Here is a 16,899-nt window from a genome sequence, read left to right on the forward strand (position 1 = left end):
TCAAAGCTAATTAGGGAATTTGATAGATTTGAAGTTCTGAGCCCTATTGTATTTGTTGTCCCAGCATATGGTTTGGCATACGGCACAAGGGATTTTGCTGCTCTTTGATCATTTCCTCAATGGTAGTTGCCGTACTGGGAAGAGAAAAGAAGGCTGAGTGGGGACCTGATAACAGTCTTCAAATATGTTATGGGCAGTTATAAAGAGGATGGTGATCTATTCTCCTCCATGTCCATTGAAGATAGGACAAGAAGTAATGGGCTGCATCTGCAGCAAGGGAGATTTAGGTTACAGATTAAGAAAAGTTTTCTAACTCTAAGGACAGTTAAACTCTGAAACAGGCTGCCAAGGCAGGTTGTGGAAGCCCCATCACCGGAGGTTTTTAAGAACAGGTTGGACAAGCACCTGTCAGGGCTGGTCCAGTGTTCCTAGGTCCTGCCTCAGCTTCTCGAGGTCCTTTTCAGCCCCACATTTTTATGGTTCTGTGATTCTTTAACATACCTACAAAAGACAGGAGTTCACTTTTTTCTATTAGTTGAGCTGGCGCCAGCCGTGGAATTAGCAGAGATATGGGAATGTTCTTCAAAGGGGTGGGCTATTTTTTCCAGGAATTTAAGATGGGATTTCACAGAGCCAGGCACCCGATTCCCCTTGGCTTTCCGTCCCTCCCAGCCCGGCATTTCTGTGATTCTATGATCTCTGGTGGATTTCAAAGATCATGAGTCAATGGACCCACAGCTGCACACCAGGGTATCATTGCCCAGTATAGATACCTGCACTTCATCACCTAAGGCCTGGTTTTCAAAGGTGTTTAGGTGCCCGGTAGGCTTTTGTAAAGCATCTAGGTTTCCAAAACTCATTGATTTCAATGGGATTTAGATGCCTAGTTGCTTTTGAAAAACACATTGGTGCCTGGATCCATAAACAGACCCAGGCGTGGTGACCTGCAGTGCGGCAGCACCTAATTTTAGGCACCAAGGAAATCACTGGGAGAAAAATGAGCCCCCAAGCTGCCTATACGACAAATAGGGTGAGACAGCCAGCCACAAAACCCGATATGCTCTTAGGGGAGGCGCCTGAGCTAGCCGATGGGAGATGCTGAGGAGAGGAGTGTGTGCTAGCTCAGACAGATGACTAAGTCCAGTCAGGGAGGCCTCTGTATCTGCTAGAGAACCTCAAACCAGGGGAAGATAGGCACATGGTCCATCTGGGGCCTGATCTGGTTGTATCCACTACTTGATGACATCAAATGGATCCTCCCATCTAATCAAACATACCTCACCCTACCTAAACACCATTCACCAAAAACATCCGCAACATAGAAACTAATGAACCAACCAACCAACAAAATACAGTACATCCTCACTATAATGAATCCCTGGGGATCCAAGCCATTTGTTCGTTAAAGCCAGGGGGTCATTACAGCAAAAGAGCCCTGCTGACGGGGACAGAGGCTGACATTTTGAACCCCATGGCCATAGTGGAGGCTGACAGCTCTTCTGGCCCTGAGTTGCTAGTGGGGGCAGAGAGCTCCTCTGGCCTCGAGGCCGGAGCAGGTGCAGAATTTTTACTCCCCACCCTGAAAAAAGGAGAAGAGCCAGAGACCCCATGTGTAACTTTGATATGGTAACTGATTATATGTGGAAAGTGCTCTGATACCATAGCGATGGATGACAGTAAAAAAGCCTCAGATGGATCAACAGATCAAAGATAGAGGGGTATGTATGGAGATGGATGGATAGCTAGACATGATAAGTTCATGGAGGATAGGTCCATCAATGGCTATTAACCAAGAGGGTCAGGTATGCAACCCTGTGCTCTGGGTGTCCCTAAGCCTCTGACTGCCAGATGCTAGAATTGGACAACACATGAGGGGTCACTCAATAATTGTCCTGTTCTGTTCATTCTGTCTGAATCATCTGATATTGGCCACTGTGTGAAGACAGGGTATTTATATAGGTGTAAATTTATAGTAACTCCATTGACCTGAGTGCAGTTTTTCTAGATTTTTACCAGTGTAAATACCTCAGTGTGCATAACGGATTGCACGTTATGTTCTCATGGAGACAATAATGTCAAGAGTTGATTATGTTTATAAAGAAACACAGACTGAGACGATGGTCGTGGGAGAAAGATGGCCATCTTATTTTTTGGAGAATAGTCTTGACTTAATCATTTTCCACAGGGCAGCTTCCATATACTTTTTCCTCATTCTATAAATGATTGGATTCATCATGGGAGGCACAACAGAATAAAAAGAGTCACCATGAGATCCAGACCTGAGATTGAGCTGGAGGTGGGTTTAATATAGGCAAATCTAGCAGTGCAAACAAACACGGAGACCACAATGATGTGAGGGAGGCAGTTGGAGAAGGCTTTATGCTGGCCCCGCTCAGAGGGGATTCTCAGCACTTTTTTGAAGATCAGAACATAAGACACAATTATAAAAACAAAGTAGCTTAAGGCAAAGTACACACTAAAGGCAATAGTTCCAGTTTCACTGAGATATGACTCATAGCAAGCAAGTTTGAGGAGCTGGGGGATTTCACAGAAGAACTGCTCCATCTCATTGTCTCCACAGAAGATTATTGCAAATGTGTTCCCAGTGTGCAGTGCAGAGTTGAGAACCCCACTGATCGAGATACTGACTGCCATTTGGTCACAAGCTCTCATGTTCATCATTGACTTGTAGTGCAGTGGTTGGCACATGGCGATGTACCGTTAGTACGCCATGATGGTCAGTAAGCAAAGCTCAGCTGTAGTGAAGAAAAGAAAGAGAAAGACTTGGGCGATGCATCCGTAATACGAAATGGCCCTGGTGCTCATGAGGGAATTGGCCATGGACTTTGGGATGATGATGGAGATGGAGCTAAGGTCTAGAACGGACAGATTCATTAGGAAGAAATACATGGGTGTGTGAAGATGGTGGTCGAGGGTATGGCTGTGATTATGAGAAATTTCCTGTCAAGGCAGCCAGGTAAATCACTAGAAACACCACGAAATGAAAATTCTGCAGCTCCCGAATGTCAGAGAATTCCAGGAGAAGGAACTCAGTCACAGTTATTTGGTTGGACATATTCTTCATCAGTACATCATGTGATGGCTGTGGAGGGAAGTACAAGGGCAATGGCCAGGGTTCAGTTGCAGTCACTATAGACCTTGCTGGAGCCCTAGGCATAACTAACAGTATGAACCAAAGACTGGAAACCAAACTAGGCCTGACGTTGGCAGAATAGTAACCCGCCAGGTATTGACTAACCAAGTAAGCACATTCCTGATCGGAGAGGATGGTACAAGAACACCCAGAGTTCTCAAATAACTTTGTAAACAAATTCCCAAGAGGTGATACAGGAGCACACCGACCCCTCGAAAAATAAGGAGGGGAGGACAGGATAATGGGTGAGGAAGTTTTTTTTGACCCAGCAGGTACAAGGTGTAGGGCTGGTAAGTAACAACGTCTGGAGTGTAATATGTAATTTGAATCTATGAATGTATAAGAGTCATGGTGGGGGCATCTTTGTATCGGCCGAGAGCACAGGATCCTATTTTGTTGACTGAGCCTTTACCTTGTCATGGGCATACATGTGTTAGTGCCCCTGTGACCTGTTGAACAGGGCGCTAGTACCGTGCTTTGCTGACAATAAACCTGGCTGAGCACCTTTGCCACTGAACTGAGCCTGTGATCTCTCTTTATGAACAACATTGACATCTGCTGAATCTGCCAGCATTATTGCACACCAGATATGGTGCTAGAGTAGGAGTTCTGGGTTCTGTTCCTCTTGATCTCCTCCAAGTCCACCTGTCCTCCATATCAGGATAGATAGGCAAAACTCACAGTGGAGGAAATTCTGATCTCAAGATGAATCCAAAGTCTTCATCTTTACTCTGGTGCTACTGAGATCCATGTCTAACCCAACCAGAGTCTTGCTTGATTAAATACTGATAAGTAACTCAAAATTTGGCTCCTAAATAGGCTTGTTCAGCAATTTATAACCATAGATCAATACATCAGCTGCAGATATTCCAAACCCAATTGTCTTCTGTGACGTACCTTAGAGAAAGGCAAAAATGCTACCCAGAAATAAGGACCTGGAGCCAATACAAGGTATGAATATTCCTATCATTCACAACGTGCATCTGACCCCAAAACATCTCTACGGTGGTAAGAAAAATAAGCCACCACACTGCTTTGGCTTCACTCTAAGAGAAGGCAGGCCCTGTGCAGATGTTGCAAAGCTGCCACTTTTCCACCAAAGATAGGTAATAATAATATTGGGTGTGTTCCGAGGGCAATATAAATAAAAACTCTCATGTAGGAGAAATGAAAGCATCCCTAAACATTCCTCAAATGTCACAGTGATGGATATAATTCAGACCTCTGTCCATTTTGCTGAATATGTAATTGTTGTGTTAATTTTTCCATAACCAACCTCCCATATTGTTTTGAAGCATTCCTCCATGGTTGGACTATATTTCTTTTCCCATTGAGGGGTTACTAATAGCTGAGCAGTTACTAGCAGATCAGAGGTTAATTTTTCATTTCCTTTTGTGTGACCATTTCCACCAGGAAGCCCCCAGAGGATCACCCAAAGGTTATTAGATAATAAATATCCATAATTGGGTCATTTTGCTACAGATTGCTTCCAATACTCTCTAATGACGGGACATGCCCAATGCATCAAATCTCCTCCTTCACCACAATTATTCTAATATTTATCCCCATTTAGTCTGTATATATATTTTTAACCTGGCTGTGTGAGGTACCATTGAAACAGTATTTTTAATAAAAAACTCTTGTATTATGCTACAGACTGAGGTTGCTGGTCCTCTTTTCCAGATCAAACCCCATTCCTCAGCATTCCTGTTTTTTTAAGTGTTCCTCATAGGTAAGGTTATCTAAACCTTTGATTATTTTTGTTGGTCTCCTGTGAACTGTCTCCAATCTGTCCACATCTACCTTAAGGTGTGGCACCCAAAGCCGGAAACAATACTCCAGCTGAGGCCTCACCAGTGCCAAGTAGAGCGGGACAATTACATCCCGTGTCTTACATACGACACTCTTTTTAATACACCCCAAATGATATCAACCTTTTTTGCAACTACATCACATTGTTGACTCATATTCAATTTGTGATCCACTCTAGCCCCGAGATCCTTTTCAGCAATGCCACCACCTAGCTAGTGATTCCCCAGTTTGTAATTGTATATTTGATTTTTCCTTGGTAAGAGAAGAACTTTGCACTTATCTTTATTGAATTTCCTCTTGTTGATTTTAGACCAATTCTCCAATTTGTCAAGGTCATTTTGAATTCTCATCCTGTCCGCCAAAGTGTTTGCAACCCCTCCCAGCTTGGTGTCATCTGCAAGTTTTATAAACATATTCTCTTCTCCTTTATACAAGCCATATATAAAAATATTGAATAATGGCCTTAAAAATACTACCAGAAAAGAGTTGCAGGTTTTGATCATAAAACTATGCGTGGAGATTTTCACCTAGGGGACTGGGATGCCCAATTCCCATTAAAATTAATTGGAATTTTGGTGGCCAAATATCTATGGGCAATCTTGAAAATCCCATCACTGATCATGTTGGCCCCACCATGAACACAAAATATCCTACATCACCAAGAGAGAGGTGGTGTTGTGTTACTCTGAGGTGTTGCCTATTTCAGCATTCTACCATTTTGTGAGGTTTTTGGAGAAACTTTATTCCCAGTTTTGGGGGAGTTCAAATTCGATTTACAGAGTCCAAGGCCAGAAGGGACCATAGTGACTGTCTAGTCTGACCTCCTGTATAACCCAGCCCAGAGAACATCCCCAAGATAATACCTAGAGAAGATCCTTTAGAAAAACATCCAATCCTGATTTGAAAGTTGTCAATGATGGAATCTACAAAATAATCAATTAATAACAAACTAAGCGAGATATTCAAAGTGGATTAATGGAGCTGGGCACTCCTCTCCTGTAGAAAGCCAATGAGATTTAGACACACAAATCCAGTATGTTCCTTTGAATATTTCAGCCTATCTGGATAAAGAGAGCATGCAGTTACTTTGTAGTAGATAAACTCTATGAGGGGTAGAAACTCACATTCCTCACGCCATAGAGCATTCACTAGCTGATGATGATGAGACTCTGCCATGGGCAGGTTATTTGAGAATTGTCCTCTATAGGGCCTCTTAGACTTTCCTCTGAATCAGGTGGTACTGGCCACTGTCAGGGACAGAATACAGGACTGGATGATCCATATGTCTTACCCAGTTAGACAGTTCCTATGACAAGCAGAATATTGCACCCAAGTCAACTCAAATGCATTTAATTTAGTTTAATTACTCATTATTAAAGCTGGTCAACAATAAAAAATATATTTTTGTGGGAAATGTCATTTTTTTTGTTTTCATAGAAACATCCCATAATATTGCTTTTGGATGAGGGGTGGGCAAAAAAATAAAACTTGACCCTGAAAAGTGTTTGGTTTTCAATAACCTTCTCTAGTAAAAATGCAAGTTTATGGTAAATATTTTCTAGATTTGAAAAAAGATTTCTGATATTGAAAACTTTTCCCCCAAAATTACTCTGAAATGTTGCCTAATTCAGCTAAAATCTTACAGAATTAATTTTAATAGATCTGGTCGAAAACCGGGGGAGAGGATCAGAATCCTCTTACTCCCTTAAAACAATTCAAACTTTCTTTAAATAATTCATAGAAATTGAGATTTTTTTTAAATCTACCATTTTGTAAGGTTTTTAGAGAATTTTTTCTTCAATTTTGGTGGAGTTGGAATTAGATTAATAGATTCCAAGGCCAGAAGGGGCCATAGTGACTGTCTAGTCTGGCTTCCTGTATAACCCAGCCCAGAGAACATCCCCTAGAGCAGATCCTTTAGAAAAACATCCAGTCTTGATTTGAAAGTTGTCAGTGATGGAATCTACAAAATAAGTAATTAATAATAAACTAAGTGAGACATTCAAAGGGGATTAATGGAGCTGGGTACTCCTCTCCTGTTGAAAGCCAAAGGGATTTAGACACACAAATCCAGTAGGTTCCTTTGAATATTCCAGTTTATCTGGATAATGAGAGCATACAGTTACTTTGTAATAGATAAAACAATATGAATGGTAGAAACTCACGTTCCTCACGCTATAGACCATTCACTAGCTGATGATGATGAGACTCCACCAAGGGCAGGTCATTCAGGAATTCTCCTCTATAGCACCTTGTAGACTTTCCTCTGAATCAGGTGGTACTGGCCACTGTCAGGGACAGAATACTGGACTGGATGGTCAAAATGTCTGACCCAGTTAGACAGTTCCTATGATAAGCAGATGTTGTCAAATAAAATTGCGGTGAATGTTGCACCCACATCAACCCATGTGCATTTAATTTAGTTTTAATTACTCAGTATTAAAACTGGTCAAAAATGAAAATTATATTTTTGTGGGAAATGTCATTGTTTTGTTTTCATACAAACATACTATAATATTGATTTTGGATGGGGGGTGGGCAAAAAAATGAAACTGGAGACTGAAAAGTGTTTGGTTTTCAATAACTTTCTCTAGTACCATGCCACTTTATCGTAAATATGTTCTAGTTTTGGGAAAAGATTTCTGATTTTGAAAACTTTCCCCAATAACCTGAATAAATATACAAAAAAGTTTTCCATCTCCAGGTTTTTATAAAAACAGAACCAAAAACAGCTTCCCCCCACGAACAAACAAAAACCAATAGAAAAATGAGTTCTAAATGATTTTTTTCCACACCAAAATTATTTTCAAGAACAAGCAATTTTTCTTAAAAAAGCTGTTTTGACAGGAAGATATTTTTGAGCATCTCCACTAATTATGAATTATCCTCCAAGTTGTAATTATTAACCTCATTGGATGGATGACAAACTGAGGAATGGAGTGGTGAAGTGACTGAACAAAGTCGGGGGAATAGTTGGGATCAGATGTCAGGACACCTTGACCCTTAGCTTTTTAATAATTAAGTAATTATCTGATAGTTGCACCTGATATGAAAGGCCCATTTTATTAGGTAATACAGACTCCACCCCAAGGTGCTTACAGTAGAAAAGACAGGCAAAGGGTTGGAAGGAAAAGACAGCCCAAGGAATGACTTTCCCAAGGTAACACAGCAGGTCAGTGGCAGGGCTAGGAATTGATGCCAGATGACTGGAGTACAGTCCTGTGTGCCCTTACTGTTTGCCTCACAATCTTTCCTCTAGTCCCTGCTGCCTCATTGTAATTGTGATTATCTTAGGCTAGGTCTACACTACCCGCCTGAATCGGCGGGTAGAAATTTACCTCTGGGGGATCGATTTATCGCGTCTCATCGGGACGCGACAATCGATCCCCGAATCGACGCTCTTACTCCACCAGCGGAGGTGGGAGTAAGCGCCATCGACGGGAAGCCGCAGAGGTCGATTTTGCCGCCGTCCCTAGAGAGGGGCAAGTCGGCTGCAATACGTCGAATTCAGCTACGCTATTCGCGTAGCTGAATTTGCGTATCTTAAATCTACCCCTCCCTCCCGTAGTGAAGACCTGCCCTTAGTTTCTGGAAACTCTTCAGGGAAGTAGAGGGGAAGAGAAATTAACTGTTACTTTTGGGCTGTTGAGGGCTTCAGGGAGTGAGTCCCACAATCCTGTAGAAAACAGACATGGATAAATCACCTTCCCGCAGCACCAAAGTTTTTGAAACACAGCTCATCTGCAGAGAGCACAGATCTCAGTGTATTTCCAGCAGCTCAGCCTCAGTGTGATGGGGGAACGGCCTCTCATAGTACAATGATAGGGGCATTAGATAGAGAGATAGATAGAGTGGTGTGCATGGGGCTAGAGAGAGAGGGGTAACCAATTGCAGTATGTAGCAGGAGGAGAAAAGCCATCTCAGTCTGGGAGGATTCCACACAGACCAGCACCGTAAGTTTGCTCTTGCAATGAAATATATTTGGGAGTTACAGAGTGGCTCTTTAATAACAAAATTGCAAATGACAATATATATTTTTTGTCAGAGTTTCACTCTTAGCTCAATTTGGGCATGGGAAACTGAAGTAGTCCAGTTACCTTAGGAAAGAGAGAGCAGAATATATGTGCCTCAGTTTCCTTCTATTGGGAGTGGGGGTATTGATCAAATTGACACACATATTTTTTAGAATGGATTGAGGAGTTTACATTAAAATTGTCCAAAAATTGTGACAAACACTATCAGCTCTTTGTTACTTTTCTCTCTATATACATTAGCTTGCTGTTATTGCTTACTGTCTTTAGTTTCCTCTCTCAATTAATTTGTTTTTACTGCTCTGTCTATCTGTTAGTGTTAGTTCTGTGTTTCTCTCTCACTATCTGTATCTGTCCTTTTCTTACTTGTGTCTCCCTGTTAGTTTGTTGTTACATCTATCTATCTATCTATCTATCTATCTATCTATCTATCTATCTATCTATCTATCTATCTATCTACATCAGGTTGTGTCTAGTTCTCAGTTTATTGTTACTCCTGTCTTTTAGGCGTTGAGTCTAGTGGATTAGAGTAACGGGGACTTGGAGTGAGGCCTTCTGGGTTCTATCTCCAGCTCTGGGAAGTGGGTGGGGTTTAGTGCAGTGGCGGGTAAACTTTTTGGCCTAAGGGCCACATCGGGTTTCGTAAATCATATGGAGGGCCCAGCCCGCACCTCCTATCTGCCCCCCCGGACTTCTGCTCCATCCAACCCCCCCTGTTCACTGATGGCCCCCCCGGAACCCCTGCCCTATCCAACCACCCCTTCTCCCTGTCCCCTGACTGCTCCTGGAACCCCTGCCCCTGACTGCCCCCTGCCGCCCCATCCAACCCCCCCTCCTTCCTGACTGCCCCCATGGGATCCCTGTCCCCACTCAATCCCCTGTTTCCCTCCCAAGGATCCCACCCCCTATCCACACCCCCAAGCCTGGGCTGTATTCCTCACTCGAGTTCACTGTGTTATTATGTCTGGCTGGGTTCAGTCACCTCCATGCTGGATGCTGCTCCCGTTTAGAACAGTATAAATTGGGAGTAATTCCATGGCATGCAGTGAAATTACCCCACATTCACAGCAGTTCCCCTGACAGCAGAATATATCCAGCCAGACCCCTGATTCCCCTCAGTAAACTGAGGATAGTAACATTTATACACTGTTATCCAGAGTTCTCCCACGTCTGGGTGACAGAGGTATACAAATACCTAAAAGCAATTGTTTCTATTTCTCCTCTCCATCACCCTTGTGTAAATTAGGAATAACTGGACTGGAGTGCATTGAGATCATTCTACTTTCTCTCACCCCAGTGTAAATCAAAAGTAACTCTATTGGAGTCAGAGGGAGTGTTTTCTCTATCCTCATTCCCCATCCTCTTTCCCATATTACACCAATACTCACAAGTTAAGGGTCTGACACAAGGAAATTAAGGTGGTTTTCACAAAAGGAGAGTTATTTCACTGATCTAATCCTGGCCCTTGCTCTTGTAACCCTCCCGAAACCATCATGTGATGTCCTGAGAAAGAAAACGTCCAACCGAACCACTGTGACCGAGTTCCTTCTCCTCGGATTCCCTGATGTTCAGGAGCTGCAGATTTTGCATTTTGTGGGGTTTCTAGTGATTTACCTGGCAGCCCTGGTGGAGAATCTTCTTAACTTCATGGCTATAGCCTTCGACCACCGCCTTCACACCCCCATGTACTTCTTCCTGATGAATCTCTCCATCCTAGACCTTGGCTCCGTCTCTGTCATTGTCCCCAAATCCATGGCCAACTCCCTGTTGAACACCAGGTCCATTTCCTATGCTGGATGTGTTGCCCACGTCTTTTTCCTCCTCTTCTTGTTGGGAGCAGATTTTTCCCGTCTCACCATAATGGCATATGACCGATATGTCGCCATCTGCCAACCACTGCACTATTAGAAAATAATGAGCAGCAGAGCTTGTGTGGAAATGGCAGCTGGTGCCTGGATCAGTGGTATTCTCTACTCTGTGCTACATACCAGGAACACGTTTGCATTGAGCTTCTGTGGAGGCAACATGGTGTATCAGTTCTTCTGTGAGATCCCCCATCTACTCAAGCTCGCCTGCTCTGACTCATATCTCAGTGAAGTTGGGTTTCTTGTATTTAGTGTGTGTTTAGTCTTAGGCAGCTTTGTTTTTATCATTGTGTCCTATGTTCAGATCTTCTAATCAGTGCTCAGAATCCCCTCTGAGCAGGGCCGGCATAAAGTCTTCTCCACCTGCCTTCCTCACCTAACTGTGGTCTCCTTGTTTGTTGCACTGCCATCTTTGCCTACCTGAAACCCACCTCCAGCTCCCCATCTGTTCTGGATCTTGTGGTGGCAGTTCTCTATTCCGTATTGCCACCAATCATGAATCCAATTATCTACAGCATGAGGAACAAGGAGATGAAAGCTGCCCTGAGGAGACTGACTGAATGTAGGTAATTCACCAAGAATTAATTTTCTGTCTTTCTCTAATAAAAGTTGGCTTACTTAGTGTACATCTTAACTACCCGCCGGATCAGCGGGTAGCGATCGATCTATCGAGGATCGATTTATCGTGTCTAGTGTAGACGTGATAAAATTGATCCCCGATCGCTCTGCCGTGGACTCCGGAACTCCACCGCAGCAAGAGGCGGAAGTGGAGTTGATGGGGGAGCAGCAGCGGTCGACTCACCACCGTCCTCACGGGCAGGTGAATTGACCTAAAATCGCCGACTTCAGCTATACGCTATTCGCGTAGCTGAAGTTGTGTATCTTAGGTCGACACCACCCCCCACCACCACCCCTATACTGTAGACCTAGCCTTAGTATCTGTTCATTAATGTCAGTTATTTCCATGACCACACAGCTTGAACACAAACAGGTCTGATTCTGGGAACATCCCATAATATTGCTTTTGGATGAGGGTGGGCAAAGAAATGAAACTGGAGTCTGAAAAGTGTTTGGTTGTCAATAATCTTCTCTAGTAAAAATGCAAGTTTATGGTAAACATTTTATAGATTTGGGAAAAGATTTCTGATATTGAAAACTTTCCCATCCAAACCTGAAAAAATATACAAAAATGTTTTCCATTTCCAGGTTTTCATAATACCGTAAACGACTTCCCCCAATCATCACCACTCATTATGAATTATCCTCCAAGTAACTATTATTCCCATTGGACAGATGACAAACTGAGGAATGGAGCGGTGAAGAGACTGAACAAAGTCAGGGGAATAGTTGGGATCAGATCTCAGGACAACTTGACCCTTAGCTTTTTAATAATTAATTAATTATCTGATAGTTGCACCTGATATGAGAGGCCCATTGTATTATGTAAGACACAGTCTCCGCCCCAAAGAGCTTACAGTAGAAAAGACAGGGAAAGGGAGGGAGGAGAAAGACAGCCCTAGGGAATGACTTTCCCAAGGTAACACAGCAGGTCAGTGGCAGGGCTAGGAATTGTTGCCAGATGTCTGGAGTACAGTCCTGTGTGCCCTTAGTGTTTGCCTCACAATCTTTCCTCTAGACCCTGCTGCCTTGTTTTCATTGTGATTATTTTAGTTTCTGCAAACTCTCCAGGAAACTAGAGGGCAAGAAAATTAATTCTTGCCTCTGAGCCCTTGAGGGCTCCAGGGAGTGAGTCCGACAAACCCAGGAAACAGACATGGATAAATCACCTTCCCACAGCACCAACGTTTTTGACACACAGCTCATCTGCAGAGAGCACAGATCTCACTGTATTTGCAGCAGCTCAGCCTCAGTATGAGGGGGGAACAGCCTCTCATAATACAGTGATAGGGCATTAGATAGAGAGATAGATCGATAGAGGGGTGTGCCTGGGGCTAAAGAGAGAGGGGTAACCAATTGCAGTCTGTAGCTGGAGGAGAAGAGACATCTCAGTCTGGGAGGATTCCACACACACCGGCACCGTAAGTTTAATCTTGCAATGAAATATATTTGTTAGTTACAGAGTGGCATTTTAAGGAAGAAATTTTTTAGAATGGATCGAGGGTTTACATTAAAATTGTCCAAAAATTATGACAAACACTACCGGCTCATTGTTGCTTTTCTCTCTGTATACATTAGTTTCTTGTTATTTCTGTCTATCTGTTTGTTTATACTTTTCTCTCTATATTCGTTTGTTTATACTTCTCTACCTACCTGTTAGTTTCGGTTTGTTCTGTTTTTCTCTCTCACTCTCTGTATCGGTTCTTTTCTTACTTGTGTCTCTCTTTTAGTTTGTTGTTAGATCTATCAAACTATCTATTTATCTATCTAGCATCAGTTTGTGTCTAGTTCTCAGTTTATTGTTTCATCTGTCTATTAGATTGCTGCAAAGGTAGTTGAGTCAAGTGGGTTAGCAGTAGTGGGGACTAGGAGCCTGGATTCAATCCCCAGCTCTGGAAAGGGAGTGGGGTCAAGTGGGTAAGAGTCGCAGGGACTGAGAGCCAGGATTCCAGAGTTTTATATGTGGCTCTGGGAGGAAATTCAGTCCAGTGTGTAGATGAGCCAGAACTGAGGGGTTCTATTTCTGTCTCTCATAAAGACTGTGGGACTGGCACCCCTCATAACTTAAAGCTGAGTGGTTAGGGCACTCGTATGGCCTGTGACAAACTCAGATTTAATCCCTCCCTCTGACTGATGAAGAGAAGGGATTTGAATTCCCAATTTACAGGAGGGTGCCTGAGCCGCTAGGCTATGGGCTGTTCTGAAATGAGACTGTCTCAGTCTCCCCTGTTGAAGCTGCTCCACTTTGTATCAATAATTAAATAGTCATTGGAGCAGGGACTTGAACTTGGCTCTGCCAGACACCAGGTGAGTGCCCCAAGTACCACGCTGGAGAATCACTCTCACTTGCGTTCGCTGGCCCAATGACTCTCCATTGTCACTCGCAGCAATCATTCCTGATGGCAATGGAGAGTCACTGGGACAGAGGCTGAGGGCAGTCTAATGTACACGCTAGAGGAAGGAACTATGAGTCATGACACCTCACTTTGTTCCCAACTCTGGGAGGGAGTTGAGTCCAGTGAGTAAAGCCAGAACTCTTGGCCTGTATTTCCAGCTCCGGGAGGAGTGTTGGATATAGTGGGTTAGAGCAGGGAGCGAAATGGGAGTCAGCACTCCTGGTTTCTCTTCCAAGCTCTGGGAAGGAGTTTAGCTGAGTGGATAGAGAAGCAGGAGGGGAGCCGGAACATTTGTCTGTCGCAATGAGGGTGGAAATTCTGCTAGAAGGGGGGACGAGGCATCAGGACTCCTGAACTGTATTTATACAACATTATACATTGTTCCCCCACCTCTGGGTGACAGAGGTATACAAATACCTCAAAAGCAATTTTTCCTAATTCTCCTTTCCATCACCCAGGTGTAAATTAGGAGTAATTGCACTGGAGCCTATTGAGCTGATTCTACTTTCTCTCACCCCAGTGAAAATCAGGAGTAACTCGGTTGGAATCAGTGGGACTGTTTCCCCCATTCTCATTCCCATATTACTTCAATCTTCAGAAGCTAAGGGTCTGACTCAAGGAAATTAAGGTGGTTTTCACAAAAGGAGAGTTATTTTACTGATCTAATCCTGGCCCTTGCTCTTGTCCCTCCCTCTGCAAAAATCATATGATGTCCTGAGAAAGAAAATGTCCAACCGAACCACCATGACCGAGTTCCTTCTCCTGGGATTCTCTGATGTTCGGGAGCTGCAGATTTGGCACTTTGTGGGGTTTCTAGTGATGTACTTGGCAGCCCTGGTGGGGAATCTTCTTATCTTCATGGCCATCGCATTTGACCAATACCTTCACACCCCCATGTACTTCTTCCTGATGAATCTGTCCATCCTAGACCTTGGCTCCATCTCTGTCACCGTCCCCAAATCCATGGCCAACTCTCTCATGAACACCAGGTCCATTTCCTATGCTGGATGTGTTGTCCAAGTCTTTTTCCTAGTCTTCTTTGTGACAGCGGATTTTTCCCTTCTCTGTGTCATGGCGTATGACCGATATGTTGCCATCTGCCAACCACTGCACTATGACACAATGATGAACAGCAGAGCTTGTGTCCAAATGGCAGCTGGTGCCTGGATCAGTGGGATTCTCTACTCTGTGCTACACACCGGGAACACGTTTGCATTGACCTTCTATGGAGGCAACATGGTGGATCAGTTCTTCTGTGAAATCCCCCAGCTGCTGAAGCTCACCTGCTCTGACTCCTATCTGAGTGAAGTTAGGGTTCTTGTATTTGGTGTGTGTTTAGTCTTAGGCTGCTTTGTTTTTATGATTGTGTCCTATGTTCAGCTCTTCAAATCAGTGCTCAGAATCCCTTCTGAGCAGGGACGACATAAAGCCTTCTCCACCTGCCTTCCTCACCTCACTGTGGTCTCCTTGTTTGTTTGCACTGGGGCCTTTGCTTACCTGAAACCCACCTCCAGCTCCCCATCTGCTCTGGATCTTGTGGCGGCTGTTCTTTATTCCGTATTGCCACCAATCGTGAATCCAATTATCTACAGCCTGAGGAACAAAGAGATCAAAGCTGCCCTGAGGAGACTGACTGGGTATAGGAATTCACCAAGAATTAATTTTCTGTCTTTCTCTAATTAAAGTTTGCTTATGTAGTATCTTTAGCTATTCATTAATGTCAGTTATTTTCATAACCACACAGATTGCACACAAACACGTCTGATTTTGACCTAGTTGCACCAATGCAAATCTAGATTAACTCCGCTGATGTCACTGCCACTGGGGTGATTTACACCAGTAGAAAATCTGGTCCAGTTGTGGAGTAAATGGGTGTAAATTGTGTGCACAAGAGGAATCAGACTTTCATTCTGTGCCAAAACAATACCCCTTACACTGCTTGGCCACTAGCGCCTCTTCCATGGCCACTGAAAAGAATATGGGAGTTGTCTTGCTTGTGTGTATAAATCAGGGAGTGGCTTAATTGGAACCAGAGGAGTCAGACTGGTGTAAGACTGGGGTAGGTGAGAGAAGACACAGACCCAGGTCTGAACCACATCTGCCAAAAGCTGCAGGCTTATCTGAAAACAGCTTAAGAAGTGTTCCTGTCTCCAACACTCAGGTACCCTACTCCGAATGGGGTCCAAACCCCAAATAAATCAGTTTTACCCTTGTACAAGGGTTACCCGGGGCTCGACCCTCTCCGGGGCGGCGGGGAGCCACACCGGCTCACTACAGACAGTTATTGTTTGGGGAATTTGTCTGTCCTCGGCAGCCCTTGCGGTAACTGAAATAAACAATGTAAGCCCAGGCCCGAGTCAGGGCGGGCAACAATGAGTCAGGGGCTCAGACCCTCAGGCAGGGCTGAGCAGGAGCAGTACAATCAATAGTAGGCCCAGGCCCTAGGTCAGGGCAGGGCAATGCAGAGTCAGAGCTCAGGGCCCAGGGCAGGGCTGAGCAACACCAGTATACACAGTAGGGAGCCCAGGCCCTGGGCCAGGGCGGGGCAACAATGGGTCAGGGCTCAGGCCCACAGTCAGGGCTGAGCAACAACAGTACAAATAGTGTTGAGCCTAGGCCCTAGGTCAGGGTGGGGCAATGCAGAGTCAGAGCTCAGGCCCTTAGGCAGAGCTGAGCAACAACTGTATAAATAATAGGAGGCCCAGACTCTAGGTCAGGGTGGAGAAACAATGCTGAGTTAGGAGCTCAGGCCCTCAAGCAGGGCTGAGCAGTACCAATACAAACAATAGCACTAGGCCCAAGCCTCCTCAGGCCTGGGAGAGGGGGAGACTGCCACCCACGAGTTGGGTGGCAGGGGGGACGCAGTCCCTCCCACTCCACTGCGTCCCAGCCCGGGGCCCTAACAGCGGAAGAAGACTCACTGCATAGTCAGTGGGGATCCTGGCCGCAACACACTGACATGGTCTCTGGCAGTGCTGCTGCCAGACTAGGGTCGGCTGCCCCTGGGCTACTTCCAGACTCCC

At 44.4% G+C, this 16,899-nt stretch overlaps 1 protein-coding gene and 1 pseudogene across 1 annotated transcript; both read left to right on the forward strand.

Moving 5' to 3' along the window:
• The first annotated feature begins 10,644 nt into the window (after positions 1-10,644).
• On the forward strand, positions 10,645-11,432 carry LOC135974523 (olfactory receptor 14A16-like; annotated as a pseudogene).
• Positions 11,433-14,602: 3,170 nt separating this feature from the next.
• On the forward strand, positions 14,603-15,559 carry LOC135974524 (olfactory receptor 14A16-like). Its single transcript, XM_065562950.1, has one exon. It carries the CDS (start codon positions 14,603-14,605, stop codon positions 15,557-15,559), a length of 957 nt encoding a protein of 318 aa, XP_065419022.1.
• Positions 15,560-16,899: the final 1,340 nt, after the last annotated feature.

The sequence above is a fragment of the Chrysemys picta genome, chromosome 12, assembly GCF_011386835.1.
Source record: "Chrysemys picta bellii isolate R12L10 chromosome 12, ASM1138683v2, whole genome shotgun sequence".
NCBI lineage: Eukaryota > Metazoa > Chordata > Testudines > Emydidae > Chrysemys > Chrysemys picta.

Excerpts from the sequence above, each read along its gene's own strand:
- LOC135974524 (XM_065562950.1), top strand. The coding sequence starts at position 14,603 with ATGTCCAACCGAACCACCATGACCGAGTTCCTTCTCCTGGGATTCTCT.